The 15,544-nt window shown below is 37.5% G+C and overlaps 1 protein-coding gene across 1 annotated transcript in view; it reads left to right on the top strand.

The window, feature by feature from the left end:
• The window catches only part of DOCK2 (dedicator of cytokinesis 2), a 158,304-nt gene that overhangs the window by 4,194 nt on the left and 138,566 nt on the right, over window positions 1–15,544 (top strand). Inside the window, exons 2-7 of the mRNA XM_031598014.2 lie at window positions 4,483–4,566; window positions 9,185–9,225; window positions 9,785–9,840; window positions 9,980–10,076; window positions 12,301–12,449; window positions 14,147–14,282. Coding sequence (XP_031453874.2) covers window positions 4,483–4,566; window positions 9,185–9,225; window positions 9,785–9,840; window positions 9,980–10,076; window positions 12,301–12,449; window positions 14,147–14,282 — 563 coding nt within the window. The remainder of the gene's footprint in view (window positions 1–4,482; window positions 4,567–9,184; window positions 9,226–9,784; window positions 9,841–9,979; window positions 10,077–12,300; window positions 12,450–14,146; window positions 14,283–15,544) is intronic.

The raw sequence follows: 15,544 nt of genomic DNA, 5'->3' as shown, positions 1-15,544 counted from the left end.
AAAGCTTTTTGACCACTTTGGACTATTTTGTTTGCTGTGTTTCCAGAAGCCTTTGTTTTCAAGTCTCCGGGGAATGATTCTCATATTGAATTTCTAAGCCTTTTATTAACAGCATCCCTTACAGTTTGCAGTTCAGTGCCCAGTCAGGAGTTTCAGCTCGAGACTGTTTTGTCCAGCCTGCTTTGGAGCCAGCAGTAGTGCTCCGAATACATCTGGAAGATCCCCAAGTCTTGGTTGAGATTCCTGCCCACTTGCTATTATAGTGAATTAAGTAGCATATCCCAGATAGCTGACTTCCAGCCATATAAGTAGTGTACATTTATTCTAAGCATGCTATAAGAACAAGCTTCATGTATAAGAGGAAAGAACATGTTGCTTGCTCTGTGATATGCAGACCCTGAACACAGCAGACTGCTGCAGCTGCTTGGGAAACAGCAATCTAGTTTAGCTCTCCATAAAAAGCAAACAGAAACAAGATGAAAAATAAGCTGAGAAGTTGATCTCTTAATCTTTCAAGAAAATAATAAAGCCTGGCCCAATACTTCTCTTCATAACGACTTCTAAAAAAATAAGTCGTCTAAAAAATCAATCTGGCTATAAAATACGTGAAGAGATGTACATTCACACACCTTTATTTTGCAGTAGCTCATAAGTCAATTTGGCCAAACCAATCCTTGAGATCTGTTACATATCTTCGACCTCTGGAATCTTTATTAGAACTTCATGTTTCATTTAATATAGCAGACTTCTGCGGGAGTTAAAGGCTGATCCCTTGCTCAGGATATAGAACACAAAATTTACAGGTTTCTTTGCACAAGTCACATGTTCTAGGACTGCATAATACTTTCAGACAAGGTTTGTCAGTGTCCTAGCTGAGTAATTTCATACTGGCTTTTATGAGAAAAATAGTGGTAGCTGAACACAAGTAATAAATCTGTCAGGAGAGAAGGTGATACTTTAATGTCACCTCTCATGAAAGTGGAGTTGTAGCATCCCCAAAATAAAATGGAACAGGATGGCTGAGGCTGTCCACTAAGGCTGTTGGAATACGCAGCAGAGCTCCATGAGTTAGGACGTAGATATTACAGATAATTCTACTATGGTGAAGCGAAATTAAGAGCTGATACAGTAAAACCATACCTTAGAAATTATGCTCAAATTCTTTTTAAATGGCAGAAAGGAAAGTAGCCAAGGAAGCCAACCAAGAAGGCTGTTAGTAAAAAGTGGCACTCACAAATGAAACAATTTAATAGAAACGTTTCTTTTAAGGAGCAGGAGTTCAGGTGAAGGAAAATAAGTAGGAAAGACAAACAGGAAGTTTAGGTTAACAAATAGCTTCAATGTTGCAGGTTCATGGACTACTCCTTTCTTACCAATCCAGTCTTGCCTTAGACTGTAAGCTAATTGTGTGAATACCAAAGACATGGACTGTCTTTACAGGGTGTGCTATACTGTAGTACAAGAAGGGATAATCTGGACATGCTCCAAAGATGCTCACTTGTACTTGAACAGAGTTAAACTTGGAAAAATGTTCATGCCAGCACTCTGACCTGGTATTTTCTGGGCTTGATGCTGTGTTTTTGAGTGAACACAGAGCTCTACAAGCAGGCTGCTTTCTATGACTGGCATGAAGGATGCCAGTGAGTGGAGGGGGACAACAATCTTCAGAGTGATTTGAAGGGACCTCAGTTTCTGAGAGTGTATTTTTAAAAATCCTATTGTGATCATTCTTATGTAAATGTTATGTAAATAATTTTCAAATCCATGCAGTTTTGTTTTTTTAACATTATATTACTTCTTAAGAGTGAAATAAAACATAAAATATTCATGCACATATGAAGATCTTAAAGGTGGAGGGGAAGGAATCTTGGCTGCTGAACTCTGAAGTGATCTAAGAAAAGAGTCACAGTTGGATGGAAATGATATTAATTGAAGTTAACAGCAGATATGCTTGTATTTATGCTGTGCTTTATCCCAGCAGGCAGCTCAGCACCACGCAGTCATTCATTTACTCCCCCTTCCCAGTGGCTGGGGTAAGAGAATCAGGAAAAGGTACAATGAAGTAGAACTTGTTGGTTGCGATACAATACTACTTACTAAGACAGAAAAGACAAAAAAAAAAAAAAAAAAAAAAGGAAATAATAGTAATGATAATAATACATATTTACAAAACAAGAGATACACAAAACAATTGCTCACCACACACTGACCCACTGCTGGCATGGCTTGTTTTGTGACTCTCTTATTTTACCACCTCTGATTTCAGAGCAGGACTCTGATAGTATCCTTCAGAGCTGCTCTCCAGCCAACTCCCCTCCGTTTTATTGTTTGTTTGTTTGTTTTCCCCACAAGATGGGATGGAATAACCCTTTGGCCAGTTTAGGTCAGCTGTCCTCATTCTGTCTGCTCTCAGCTCCTTGTGCCCCCCAGTCCCTCTGACTATAGTTCAAAACCTTTAAAAGGAGTTTGTTAAACACTTCCTACCAAAAAAAAAGTCTGAATGCTACAGTGAAATCCCATCAAGTTTCTACTTAGTCATATAGAAAAGTCTTAGCTGGTAAAGCCACTTCCTTTTGTCAGTTAGTTACTGCATTTTTCAATACATTAATTGTTATTAAGTGGAGTTATTAGCAGAGAGCAAAACCAGTGTGCACTGTAAATATATGACTCAGTAATTTGCATCTACATTTTGAGAGAAGTGCAATTGGAAGTAGAGCAGTGCAAGTTTTGAAACATGAACTGTATTTTAGTCAACAGTACTCTGAATCTGTAAGGATCTCTCAGGAAAACAGCAATAAACTCTGCTCCACAGCCCTCGCACACTGATGGAAACAAATGGCAAGGACTTGTAAATATAACAATATTTTACGTACTTATGGGGATTACTTGCCATCTTAACTTACTGAATTTTTTCAAGATTATAAAAGACAGCTAATCTAAGCACAGTCATACATCCACTACTTAAATTTAATTTTGTGTTTAGCTGGGTTGGTTCAGCAAGATTTGGTTGAATGAGTGGCTTGATCTGCAAAGCAGAGCCTCTTCAAATTGTTTATTTGGTTTGCTGTTTTTTTTTTTTTTTCCCTTTGTGTTTAATAATTGAATTTCTCTTCTATACAACCAGGAGGAGGAGAAACTGGTGGGAAGCCTCTTCATGTTAACAGGAAAAAAGAACTTTTTTTTTGTTAAATAAGGCTCCTAAATTCCTACAAGTTTGTTGTAAAAGTATAATGAAGTAAAGACTAACAAGAAACAATCAATGGAAGATAAATGGGAAATATTTTAGCTCTCTGCTTCTACCTTGGACATACACTTGAAAGGCTCGTTTTCATGTGCCTTTATATGTGATTTTAAGTTAAATGTTAAAGCAAAATGTGTCATTGACATTTTGGCCTAGCAGAAACCAACATGCAGCTTTAGAAGCTTCAGTAAGAAGGGTACCAAAAATATATAGGAATATGCTGACTGGAAACTGACCTTTCTAGAAGAATTTTTATGGCTCAAAATACTGCATGTTCGGATGCTTTTGATGGATAGATGGATTGGGAAGAAAGGAAGAAAACCCTGTACACTGCCATCTTTATGGCACAGCAGAGTTCACAGTTAGTGTGCTGTTTCTACTTGTACTGTTTAATTGTGGTTTTAGGTTTACATATTTTAAATACTTTCCCTGAGTGATAATAGGTCCAATAACCGCTTCTAATCTTTAACACCATTGTGGAAGTCTATAAACAAGCACACGAAGAAAAAAATACAGAAACAAATGCTTACCATAGCAGCCCACATCCTGCAGCCATAGAATATAAGAACAAGTAAAGAAGCTCATTTTTCTTGATTTCTCTCTCAAACAACACACAGATAAGCTTCTAGAAGACTTCTAGAATTTGCCACTCTTCTTTCTCAAAGTGATTAAATATGGAAAAAAAAATTTTTTACTGGTTCCGAATGAAACCATTCCATGTTAAGATGAAGTATCTTAAAAATTGGGTAAATTGACTTTGCACGCATCTCTCTGTGTCCGTTCTCCCTGACGTCACAAGTGCTTTATGTAAATTGTGTGCTCAGCCAGACCAGTAGGCTAACAGATCTGCATGTCAGCAAACATATTTTATTTGTATTTATATGTGTGTGTGTATATATATATTAAAAATCTGCATTTTTATGGGGTTGACGTTTGGACTTGATGATCTTAGTGGTTTTTGGTGTTTTTAATGATTCTACGATTTCATGTGTTATTAAACCTATCTATGCAGAGTAATTGCTATAAATGGCTTGGTTTTCTTCCTGCACAAGTGCATTTTCAGAAGAGACAAAGTAATGAGAGTAGATGAAGCTCCTTGATAGAATTACAGTTCCATATATTTCTTTATTTATTCACGTCTATTTATCTAGTATCAGAATTCAAATAAGTGCCTATTTATCAGTTTAACTGTAGTGTATGGCTGTATTGAAAATCAGTATTTTTGCCCTCTAAATTTTCAGCAATATACAATTTCAAAGGCACAGGAATGCAACAGCTGCCTCTGCAAATTGGTGATGTGGTCCATATCTTGGAGTCCTGTGAAGGTAAGCCAGTGGATTTAAAGCTATAGTTTTCTTTTTTCAAATAATTTAATCCTTTATTACATACCAGTTGCCTATGTTACCTAAGTAGCTGTCTAATTCTGTTTTTGGTATATATTTGTATTATTGGTGGCAGTGTTCTATTTGTAAGAAAGAACTTATTCATTTTTGGAAAGCCAAAAGCAGAAAAGTTACGGGATGTGTGGTTTCCTTGAGAAGCCATTATAATCTGAGGAAACCATCAAGGTAAATGTCATCTGTGAAGTGAATGCCAGGTTGTACCTGATGGAAGCTATGTTAGATTTGATGCAAACCTTAATGGATTATGATTTTGCTTCTAATCTAAATATTTATTGCTAGACATTTGCTACTGGTGCTACATATTTGTTTTTATTCAGCACAGCTGTATTCCTACAGTACGAGAAGGAAATCTAGTTGTTCAAAATATTCTTTAGGTCAGCATGACAGAAACGCTTTTGAAAATCATCCAACTTATTGAACATATTAAACAGTAGAAGTCCAAGTTGAGTATTGCATGATAAATATTCAGTGTGGTGACCTAAGATTATAGAGCTGCCATATCTGACCAACTGCTATAAATATAAAATAAATACAAGTTGCAGAAGAATAAGAGAACATCAGCTTTGTAGATTTGTAAAGCTGATTTCATTGTTGATACTGACATGCAGGTAATACTATACTCGTCCTTATTAATTTACACTTCATATTTTGACTGAATTATGTACTGTACATCAAAGTGATTGAAGTTTTTATCTAATATAAAGTGACAATATTGCAATTATTGAAAGTTGGTTGTCTTTTCAAAAATCATTGTAATATTGATTTATTTTTGTTTGTTTACAATCTGCAGTCATACAGTTCATACAATCATAGAATGGCTTAGGCTTGATAGGTCCTAAAAGATCATCCAGTTCCAATCCTCTGTCATGGGCAGAGTTACCAGCCTTTAGATCAGGCTGCCCAAGATCCACCCAGCCTGGCCTCAAATGCTTCCAGAGATGGAGCATCCACGTTTTGGTGCAACATGTTCCAGCATCTCACTACCCTCTGAGTAAAAATTTTTTTCTTAACATCTCACCTAAATCTCCCCTCTTTTAGTCTAAAGCCATTCCCTCCCCAAGTCCTGTCACTATCAGACTGTGTGGAGTCGTTCCCCTTTCTGACTATAAGCACCCTTCAAGTGCTGAAAGACCACAGTGAGGTTTCCCTGGAGCCTTCTCTTCTCCAAGCTAAATAAGCCTGACTCCCTCAACCTCCCTTCATAGTGGAGATTCTGCAGCCCTCTGATCATCTTAGTGGCCCTCCTCTGGACCCATTCCAACAGCTCTGCCTCCTTCCTGTCGTGGAGAGCCCAGACTTGGACTTGGTGCTCCACATGGAGCCTTAAAAGAGCAGAGTACAGGTGAATAATCACCTCTCTCTCTCTCTGCTAGCCATCTTTCTTTTGATGCAACTGAGGATACCATTGGCCTTCTGGGCTGCAAGATCACACTGTTGGCTCATGTCCAGATTTCCATCCCCCAGGACCCCCAAATCACAAAATCACAGAATCACAGGATGGCCGGGGTCAGAAGGGACCTCAAGGATCATGAATCTCCAACTTCCCTGCTACATGCAGGGCCACCAACCTCCTCATTTAATGCTAGACCAGGCTGCCCAGGGCCCCATCCAATCTGGCCTTGAACACCTCCAGGGACGGGGCATCCACAGCCTCTCTGGCAGCCTGCCCCAGTACCTCACCACTCTCTCTGTAAAGAATTTCCCCCTGATGTCCAACCTAAATCTCCCCTCCCTCAACTTCAAACCATTTCCCCTCGTCCTGCAGTTATCTACCCTTTCAAAGAGTTGATTCCCCTCCTGTTTGTAGGCTCCCTTTAGGTACTGAAAGGCTGCAATGAGGTCACCCCGCAGCCTTCTTTTCTCCAGGCTGAACAAGCCCAGCTCCCTCAGCCTGTCCTCATAGGGGAGGTGCTCCAGTCCCCTGATCATCTTCGTGGCCCTCCTCTGGACCCTCTCCAACAGCTCCCTGTCTTTCTTGTACTGGGGGCTCCACACTTGAATGCAGTGCTGCAGATGGGGCCTCACAAGAGCAGAGTAGAGGGGAACAATCACCTCCCTGTCCCTGCTGGCCACCCCTCCACCCCTCTTTTGATGGAGCCCAGGATACCATTTGCCTTCCAAGCCCCAAGGGCACACTGCTGGCTCATGTTAAGTTTTTCGTCTACCAAGACCCCCAGGTCCTTCTCCACAGGGCTGCTCTCAAGGCCCGCTCCTTCCAGTCTGTATGGATGCCTGGGATTCCTCCAGCCCAAGTGCAAAACTCTGCACTTTGCCGTGTTGAACCTCATCAGGTTCACCCAGACCCACCTTTCTAGGTCCCTCTGAATGGCATCCCTTCCTTCAACCGTGTTCCTTCAAATCCTTTTCTGCTGGGTTGTTCTCACTGTGTTTCCCCTGACTCAAGTTTACCACCTTGCAATCATCCTTGTTAAACCTCATTAGATTCTTGTGTGCCCACTTTTCAAGCATGTCCAGGTCTCTCTAGATGGCATCCCCCTCCTATTTTGTGAACAATATAGTAGATGAGGTAAAACATCAAAATTATCCTTAAAAATATGAATTGTCTCAAACTTTGTAAACCTAATTATAGTATTATCTTCATCCTTCTTGCACTATAGGTTGTATCTTATTAAATGCAGTAATACTGGAGATAAGGCCACCACTGCTTTGTGCAGTTAGAGAGAGAGTTCAGTGCTGCAAAACACTCTGGTCTTAAGTTTGCAAAAAGTCTAGCTGAGCCTGTCTGTTCCACTGCACAGACCTCTACGCTTTTTGGAAACAGCAATTTTTTTGAGAAAAGAGCGTCTGAGAAAATGCATCTCTGATGTTTTGGAGCACAAGAACTGTGGGTGTTTTTGGATTTGTAAGAGAAATCCACTGTCTATGAGCATTGCTGTAAAAAAAAAAGAAAAAAAAAAAGGTCAGTCATTAGACTAGCAGTCAAAAGACACATCTCTCGAAGCTGTGTGTAACATCTCTTGTAATCTTTAAAAAATTAAGAAGTCTACATAATTTTTTAGACTCTGTATGTTTTGGCCTCTGTTAACTGCAGAAACATCCAACATCTCAGGTTTCTGACCTGAAATACACTAAAATCGTAGAGGAGCTGTCATTATAGTCTGGCAAAGGAAGTGGTAATTTTACAGGGTCATTTTTTTAATCCAAATGTCTGTTACAAATTTTCTGCTCTTAAGATATGTCATAGCTTGCTTTATGAGTTATGTTTGCCAGTGAAGAAGCGGCAACTTTCATCTTGTGCATGAGGAAGCAGATCTTCTATTGGATGCCTTAAAAAGATGCTGCCAGCTGCAGCTGAAGAATAATGGTAGTTGTTTTTTCTGGGCACGCTTTGTGTTATTTTTGTTTTGCACATGCAAAACATGCATGTAGAACTTGTGTGTAGTCACAGAAAACAGAACGAAGTAAATCTTACACATTTTGTTGAAAATTGGTGATGATGTGGAAATAATTCAGCTCTAGCAGTGATTTGGAACTATGATTTTTGAGAAGATGCTAGAAAAAATTCCTAGTGCTAAAAAAAATAGTGAAACCAGGTCTGTCCCAAGTGTTTCTTTGAAGTCAATTATTTCTCTGAATCTTTTAATTTTCTTTGTGGACCTTTGTGATAGGGAAGAGTTAAAATCTCCTCATGAAATTACAGTCAGAAAAAGTAAGCTTTTAGTCTTGAAAAGCCTTCTTAGGGATGAAATAGTTGCCAATACAAAGTTCAATAATGCTGCTGTGCAGGTAAGATGTTTCATGATGATGGAATGTGTATACAGTGAACATAGCTTCTAATTTAGCTTTTAATTTAGTAAAGTTGAACTCTTGATTTTATCATCTTTATAGAATTTTATTGTGGTTTAACAGGCACAAGTGGAACATAGCCTGAATTAGTGTTCTAATTACCACTGCTGCAATACTGTTTTTTCTTTTTTCAGTAGAGATTTCTAGGTGATGATCCAGAGCCCTATAATAGTTCTTCATTTATTTATGAGGTTCTACTTTGAACTTTGTAATAGTAAGCTTCTTATTTGAGTTGGGTCCAAAAGCTGTAGTTCCTTGTGGCATAAAGATGTTTTTTTCTTCCTAGAGTTGGCAAGTTGTATGTGTAAGAGCCATGTATTACTTCGGCTTAACACCTAGAATACAATCAGCAGAGCTTAAAGGGCTTTTCAATATAGCAAGTAATCTTTTTATCAAGCTTTATCAACTTATATCAATGTATAAACCTTTACATACATAAGGTAAAAATGCTTATCCTCTTTTTTTGTGCAAGTATGGGAGTGTTATATTCTGCATAAGAACATTTGTTTCTTCTGTGCAAGACTTGAAAGCAGATCATACTTGCCCATGTATAAGCCTTGCTGACTATTTCCTGCTACTCATTTGTCTTTCTGAATATTTTGGAAATAACTATTTTTTTTTAAACATCCTGTGCCTGGTAGCTTTTACATGGAGGGAAAAAAATAAAGGCTTGTATGTTTCTTAAAGTACGTGCTCTATCATACTGAGTGTACTCTTTCTTCCCTTCTTTTAGATTGGTACAAGGGATATTTAGTAAGACATAAAGGATCAGAGGTAAGATCACACTATTCACTGCTATGACACTGTTCTTAAGGAATCAACTGACTAAGTGATACTTCTTTTTAGCATGTCTTACCAGATCCTGTTCTGATCAGTGAAGTCTGCCATCTCTATCCTCTTTCCTTTCAAAATGAATAGAAGTGTTTACACTGAACAATGTTGGTAAATATTAGAAATAAGCATTGTTTGAAACAAAGTGATGTGTGCCTTCAGGTTAACAGGCTGATCAAAATATCACTTGAAATAACTTTTGAGTTAATTTACCGCAAAATGTTTCTGCACTTTTTTCATAAAGGTCTTCAAGGCTACATTTAATCCCAGGCTTTGTACCACATATGAATTTCAGTTACTGTGTAGGGAAAAATTTATCAAAATCTTAGCTCAATTATTAAGCCTATATATGATAGTTCACATAAGGTTTGTCATGGATAGATTGATAGTCAAACATTTCTTTAGGATGAATAAAAATGTTTCAGCTGTAGTAGAGCCAGGACACATCAGATACTGAGAATGATAACAGAGTGCATTGTAACTTTTTTTCCTCTCTCTACAGGGAATATTTCCTAAATCTTTTATTTGCATCAAGGAAGTTACTGTTGAAAAGAAAAGGTACTGAATTTAATTTTTATGTTAAGCATCTTGTCCGCTAAATGATGAGTTATAACACATTTTATATGCCTTAAACTATAATATAAATTCACGAAAAACTGGTAACTTTTTTGTTGTTTTAATTTCTTCCCTTTCTTAGACATACAGAAAATGTAATACCTGCTGAAATTCCCTTAGTTCAAGAAGTTACCACTACACTCTGGGAATGGGGAAGCATCTGGAAACAGCTCTATGTGGTATGACATTTTTGTGTGATGTGTGCGGCCTGATGCAAAAGTAATGCCTGCTATTTATTTCCATGGAAACTACAATAGATACAAAGAGCACAGTAACTATGATAGATCAAATCCTCCGCTACAAACACCTGTTTTTCAGCATAGTCACCACCATTGGCTATGTTTTCACCAGCGATGAACAAGAGCTGCATGATACACTTGTAAAAATCTGCACCATTGGAAGTGACCCACTATCACTGTCACCACTGCTGAGATGCACCACTGTGTGGTCTCCATAAGCGTTCAGCAAGCAATGATGAATGTCAGTGGGTGCCATTTTTTACTTCATATGTGCCTCCATGTCAGATGCAGTTTTGTCAGACAGATCCTCTGCTGCCATCTGTCACACAGCAACAAAATGTAATGGAACATTGGAGGGAAGGTTCAACGTCCATTGCCATCCCACTTCTGATGTCTTGGGCTGACGTAATAAAATAGGAGGCATTGTTTTTGGAGCTGCCCTTGTATTTAGTCTTGTTGGTGTATATGGAGGCCTTCTTCAAAGTACTGTCTTTTCATAGATGTAGGGCAGGATCTGGGAGGATTGTTAAATGACTACTTCATGACTGAATACATCATACCAATTTCTTCACTGGCTTTATTTCAAAAAACTTTCACTTAATACTGAAGAGTGGCTTCATTTCATGCCTTTCAACCCTTTGTGTTATGTACCTTATGAATTTTTGTTCTCTGTGGATTGCACACGTTTCAAGACAGGAGTACTAAATATAACTAAGCCGCATTAGAAGAAGCTTAAATATATTACTGGGGTGCTAGAATTCTACTGGAAGTGTGTAGCTATTAACAACTAGCAATTTTCAGAAGCCTCTTTTTCACTTTCAGTGTCTTAACTGTATATTTCATAGAGATAAGTGCCTTCTAATCATAATGATTTCAGAGAACTAGGTCAAAATAGTTACTGCATCAGCATCTGTTCCTTGCAGAAAAAAAAAAAGCTGCTATTAGAGATGGTGCTCATTTGTCCACTCTGTTACAAAAAAGCTAATGTTTAGTTAAGGAGGGAAAAACAGTAGAACTGTGGAAGTGATTCATGAATTTGATTTTTTTTATTTGAACCTGAAATATTCTGGCATGTGTCAACTACCCTTTATATAGAGGCCAAATATTTCTTATAATATTTTATCTGTGTTGATGACTGGTGGGATTTGAGCTCTATAGAGAAGGAGTCTGTGTGGACCCAGAGAGCCAGCATAACCTAGAATATTGTCAGCAAGTTGCAGAGGGGTGTGTGGGAAGGCGGCAGAAGGTCTATAAGACACTTATAAAGCTTGAATTTTAAGTATAGCAGGCTAATCTGCACGTTTGTGAAGTCATAGATATTTTGCAACACAACAACTAACTCTACTGATGCTAGTGATATTTTTAACCTGGCTGCCAAGAATTCATAAAGATTTGGCAAGAAACCTATCAAAATATGGTGAATTCTCCAGTGCCTGAGTAGTCTCTTCTAGTGGCCAACTTGTTACAACAATTTGCACTGACTGACTTATTCCAGATTCCTTACTACTTATTTTTTCCTTGTTTCCTTGCAAAGAAACCAACGCTACTGTGTAGTTTTTCCATGTTAATACATTCATTTTCTGGAAACAGTTACTTCTGTCTTCTTCTTGTTAAAGTCATTAAATAGAATATTTCTTGTTTCAGTGGATGACACTGGAACTGCTCAAGTGACTTCTGCGTGTTATCTCAGCTTTGTCTTAAATGTATTAATACCATTGTCAAATGTTTATCTCAGCGTGCTGTTGTCAGTGTATTATACAAAATAAATGACCTCTTTCTAATCATTTCTTCAGGTGAGACTTTATGAATTTCAGTCCACAATATAGTATTATTACTATATAAAACCAAAATCATGTGTCTATGCTCATACAAAACACTTAAATTTCACATTGTTCTTTTGCAGTCACACTGGAGATTCTGTCCTAAAAAACTTCTTGAAACAGAGTAGGAAGGAATTCAGGTTCAGTGATTTTAGACTATCTGGAAAGATTTGTGGTGAAATGAACAGAATTAAAGATGAGGACTTTGATTAGCAGGGTACTTTTTCTCATTCTTGCTCCTGCAGTTGTTCATCATGACATAAGGCATCCTTTAATTATCCAAGCCAATGTTTCACTTCAACTTTCACAAATCCTAAAAACTATTTTCTTCTTCTATACTTCAGACAAATAAGAAAGAGAGGTTCCAGCAGGTACAGTCTATGATGTATGACTTAATGGAGTGGAGATCACAGCTTCTGTCCGGGACTCTGCCAAAAGATGAGCTTAAAGAACTCAAACAGAAAGTCACTTCTAAAATTGACTACGGTAACAAGTAAGTAGCCTACATTGCTTCTGAAAAGCATGATTTATTTTCAAGTGCACAGCTAGAATAGAGATTATGAGAAATTTTTCCTTGTTGTAGTTTGTAGGTTGTTAATGTTTAATGTGGAAATTGTAAATCATTCTTTGCAAACTTCTGTTACTCTTGTAGTAATAATAAATATCATGTTGAGACTTCTCATGCCAAATACCATTTTCAAAATATTAATTTATTTGTAAATTATGGAAGAACCAACTTGTCAACTGTAATCACTTGAGGTTAGATTGGAGTGGTCTTTATATTGGTTTAATATCAGTGTATTTATGCCCAGAACCTCATCTATCCCTTCATAAACATAGCCAACTTCTAGTAGTGTTATGCAACCACTTGAGCAGTAGTGTTGAAAGACCTGGTGTATAAATAGCAGAAGTCTGAAGTGTACAGTGTTGTGTTAAAGGCAATCCTCGTCAAATTTACTAGGGAATTTCCATGCAAAGTTTAGTTCTGGTAATGGAAGTGAAACTACTGTAGGTTGAATAGTTACTAGACAAAATGCCTTACTTGCTGATGAAAAGTAAATGCAGGACAACATGTTTTTGGCAAAAATGCTGTCATGCAGGTTGATAAAGAGAGCAGAGAAAGCTTCACTGTAGGCTTCACACCAGCCTTCACTGTAGACATTTTACATGCAGTGGGATCTGCTAATGATCTGTACTGAGCTACTGAAAATGACTTGCTATTGTGGCACAAGGCCCACATTCGGTTGAAATTCAGCTTCTTGTGGCTTAGACACAAGCAATGACCTGAGATGTTGTGAAATTCTTGTTCACTGATTTGAATCCACAGATTTCTGATAAGTTGTATTCTTACTGAACGTGCTATGGGAATTCACATATCTTGACATGCTGTGTAGAACTGAATGGTCATTCCAGGACAAATGTTGGCTTTGAAATGCTTCAGTCAAAGCATCTCAGCACTGTCCAAAAGACCATTAACATTTCTTTGCTGTCAGACTATGAGACTGTAAGCTGCTTTCCTGAGAGGAATAAGGACAGACGGGGTTTAAAATGGCTTGGAACTGGATGGAGGTAGAGTGCCAGGTGGGAACTATTTGTAAGCTGAAAGTGTAGTGCTAAGAGCTGTGATACATGAAGGGAACTGTGTGGAAAGAAGAAAGGGAATGAGAATGGAAGCTGAGTGGTCATTGTGAGAGAGGAGGTTCAACACCAACCTGGATGTGGAAAGATAATGACACAAGATGAATAGGGTTGCGTGGTGGTACAGATTGATTCAAACAATGCTTGCAGTACCGTAAGGGTAGATTTTTTAGAAACAGATAGGCACAGTCTAGGATGAAGTAGACCAGTTTTAGAGGGAGATGTAGCAGTGACAATAGACAAGAAATAATACCTATTGACTGACACCTTGCTACTCTATGAGAATGTATGTTATGCAGGGAAGTTACACTCAAATCTATTAATGCTTTGACATTGTAAGTTTTAAGGAATTGGTGGTAAATACTGAACAACAGCTTGAAATGTAATTGTAGATTTAGGTTATTATTTTTCTCAGTTAAATACTTTTGTATCTATTTAAGCTTACTTTACTACTTTAAAACTTGAAGAAAAAATCTTTGTAAATTACGCTTCTAAACTGTGTTAGTATAGAAGGAAACTTGATAAAACTACCAGATCTTTCTGTTTTCACAGGATACTTGAGCTAGATCTGATAGTAAGAGACGAAGATGGAAATATCCTGGATCCAGATAAAACCAGTGTCATCAGCCTATTTCATGCACATGAAGAAGCAACTAACAAGATCACTGAGCGAATTAAAGAGGAAATGGTAGGAATGATGAGACAAACTTAACACTTCCTTTGCTAAAAATCAAAATGAAAAAAAAAACATACAGGGCTTGAAGGACACAATTTACCAAAAAAAAGATGGTGAAAACTTTTGCCCCTAACTTAATATTGGATTCACATTCATGTTATAAATATGGTGAAACCTTGAACTGAGTTAGTTGTATTTGTGCACTGGATTTAATATGTTGGCTAGACTGAAAGCCCATGTCTAAAGCTGGTTCCAAATCAATTCTCAGATGTCTAAATAGAAAAAAAAAAAACAAAACTCCTAGACCCACCTGAGGCCTACTCAATAGACTGATCTGCATAGTGAGTAGTTAGGTACTAGGAGTACACCGTGACTAACCAAACATCTTTTTAGACCATCTAAGTTGCAGCTTGTTAGTTTGGAGGAGCTGAAGAATTTAAACTTACTAACATTTGGTCAGAATTATCTTGTGTTCACCAATATCTAGCATATCTAAGCAAAGCTAAAAAGGGCGTGTAAGTTTTATCTTTTAAAATGCAAGTACTACACTTCCTTTTCTTCTTAAATATTAAGTCTGTTTAGAGACTTGAGTCTTCATTTAAGTAAAGTAAAGTAAGTAAATAAATAAGTAAAGTAAAGTAAATAAAGTAAATAATTATAAAGGAAGTAAAACTTTTGACAAAAAAAGTTTTACCATAATGACACTTAACAATGCCCATGTCAAACTGTTGGAAATCACCTTATCAGTTGTTCTCATCAACATTATTACATAAATCTTGCTTTCTAGATATGAACGTGTAATCAATTGATGATACATGGAAAATAAAACTTGGTTTTCTGCAATAGAATATGTTGACTTATAGATAGAAAGAGCTTTCAGTATCATCTGTTCAATGGCTGTTTTTTTTGGTGTTTAAAACAAGATGTGGTTGGAACATACATACCTATTTTTGAGATGGCAATCCTTCTCAGATAGGTCCTGATCTCTGCATATGCCCCGGTTTTATTTTTTTTTTTTTACCTGTACTACTGTTTTGTTTTCAGAAAGTTGTATTTGTCTTCCTAATGTTCCTAGCAGCTGCAGATAGCTGGTCTTCTGCTGTGTTCATGCTTCATGCTGCCATGTTCAAAACTCATCTTGTGCAGATTTGTTTGCTTCTGTAGTGAAAGCTTGATATTTTCTCATCTGCTTTTAAAAAGTGGGAGTAGTGTTTCATCTATTGTATCATTGTCTTGTGGCTAAAGAATTGTTTCTGGATATTGAAGTCAAGTTA

The sequence above is a fragment of the Phasianus colchicus genome, chromosome 15 (assembly GCF_987193195.1).
Source record: "Phasianus colchicus chromosome 15, bPhaCol1.hap1.1, whole genome shotgun sequence".
Taxonomy (NCBI): Eukaryota; Metazoa; Chordata; class Aves; order Galliformes; family Phasianidae; genus Phasianus; species Phasianus colchicus.
The sequence above is the reverse complement of the archived record's forward strand: the minus strand, read 5'-3'. Positions and strand labels throughout refer to the sequence as shown.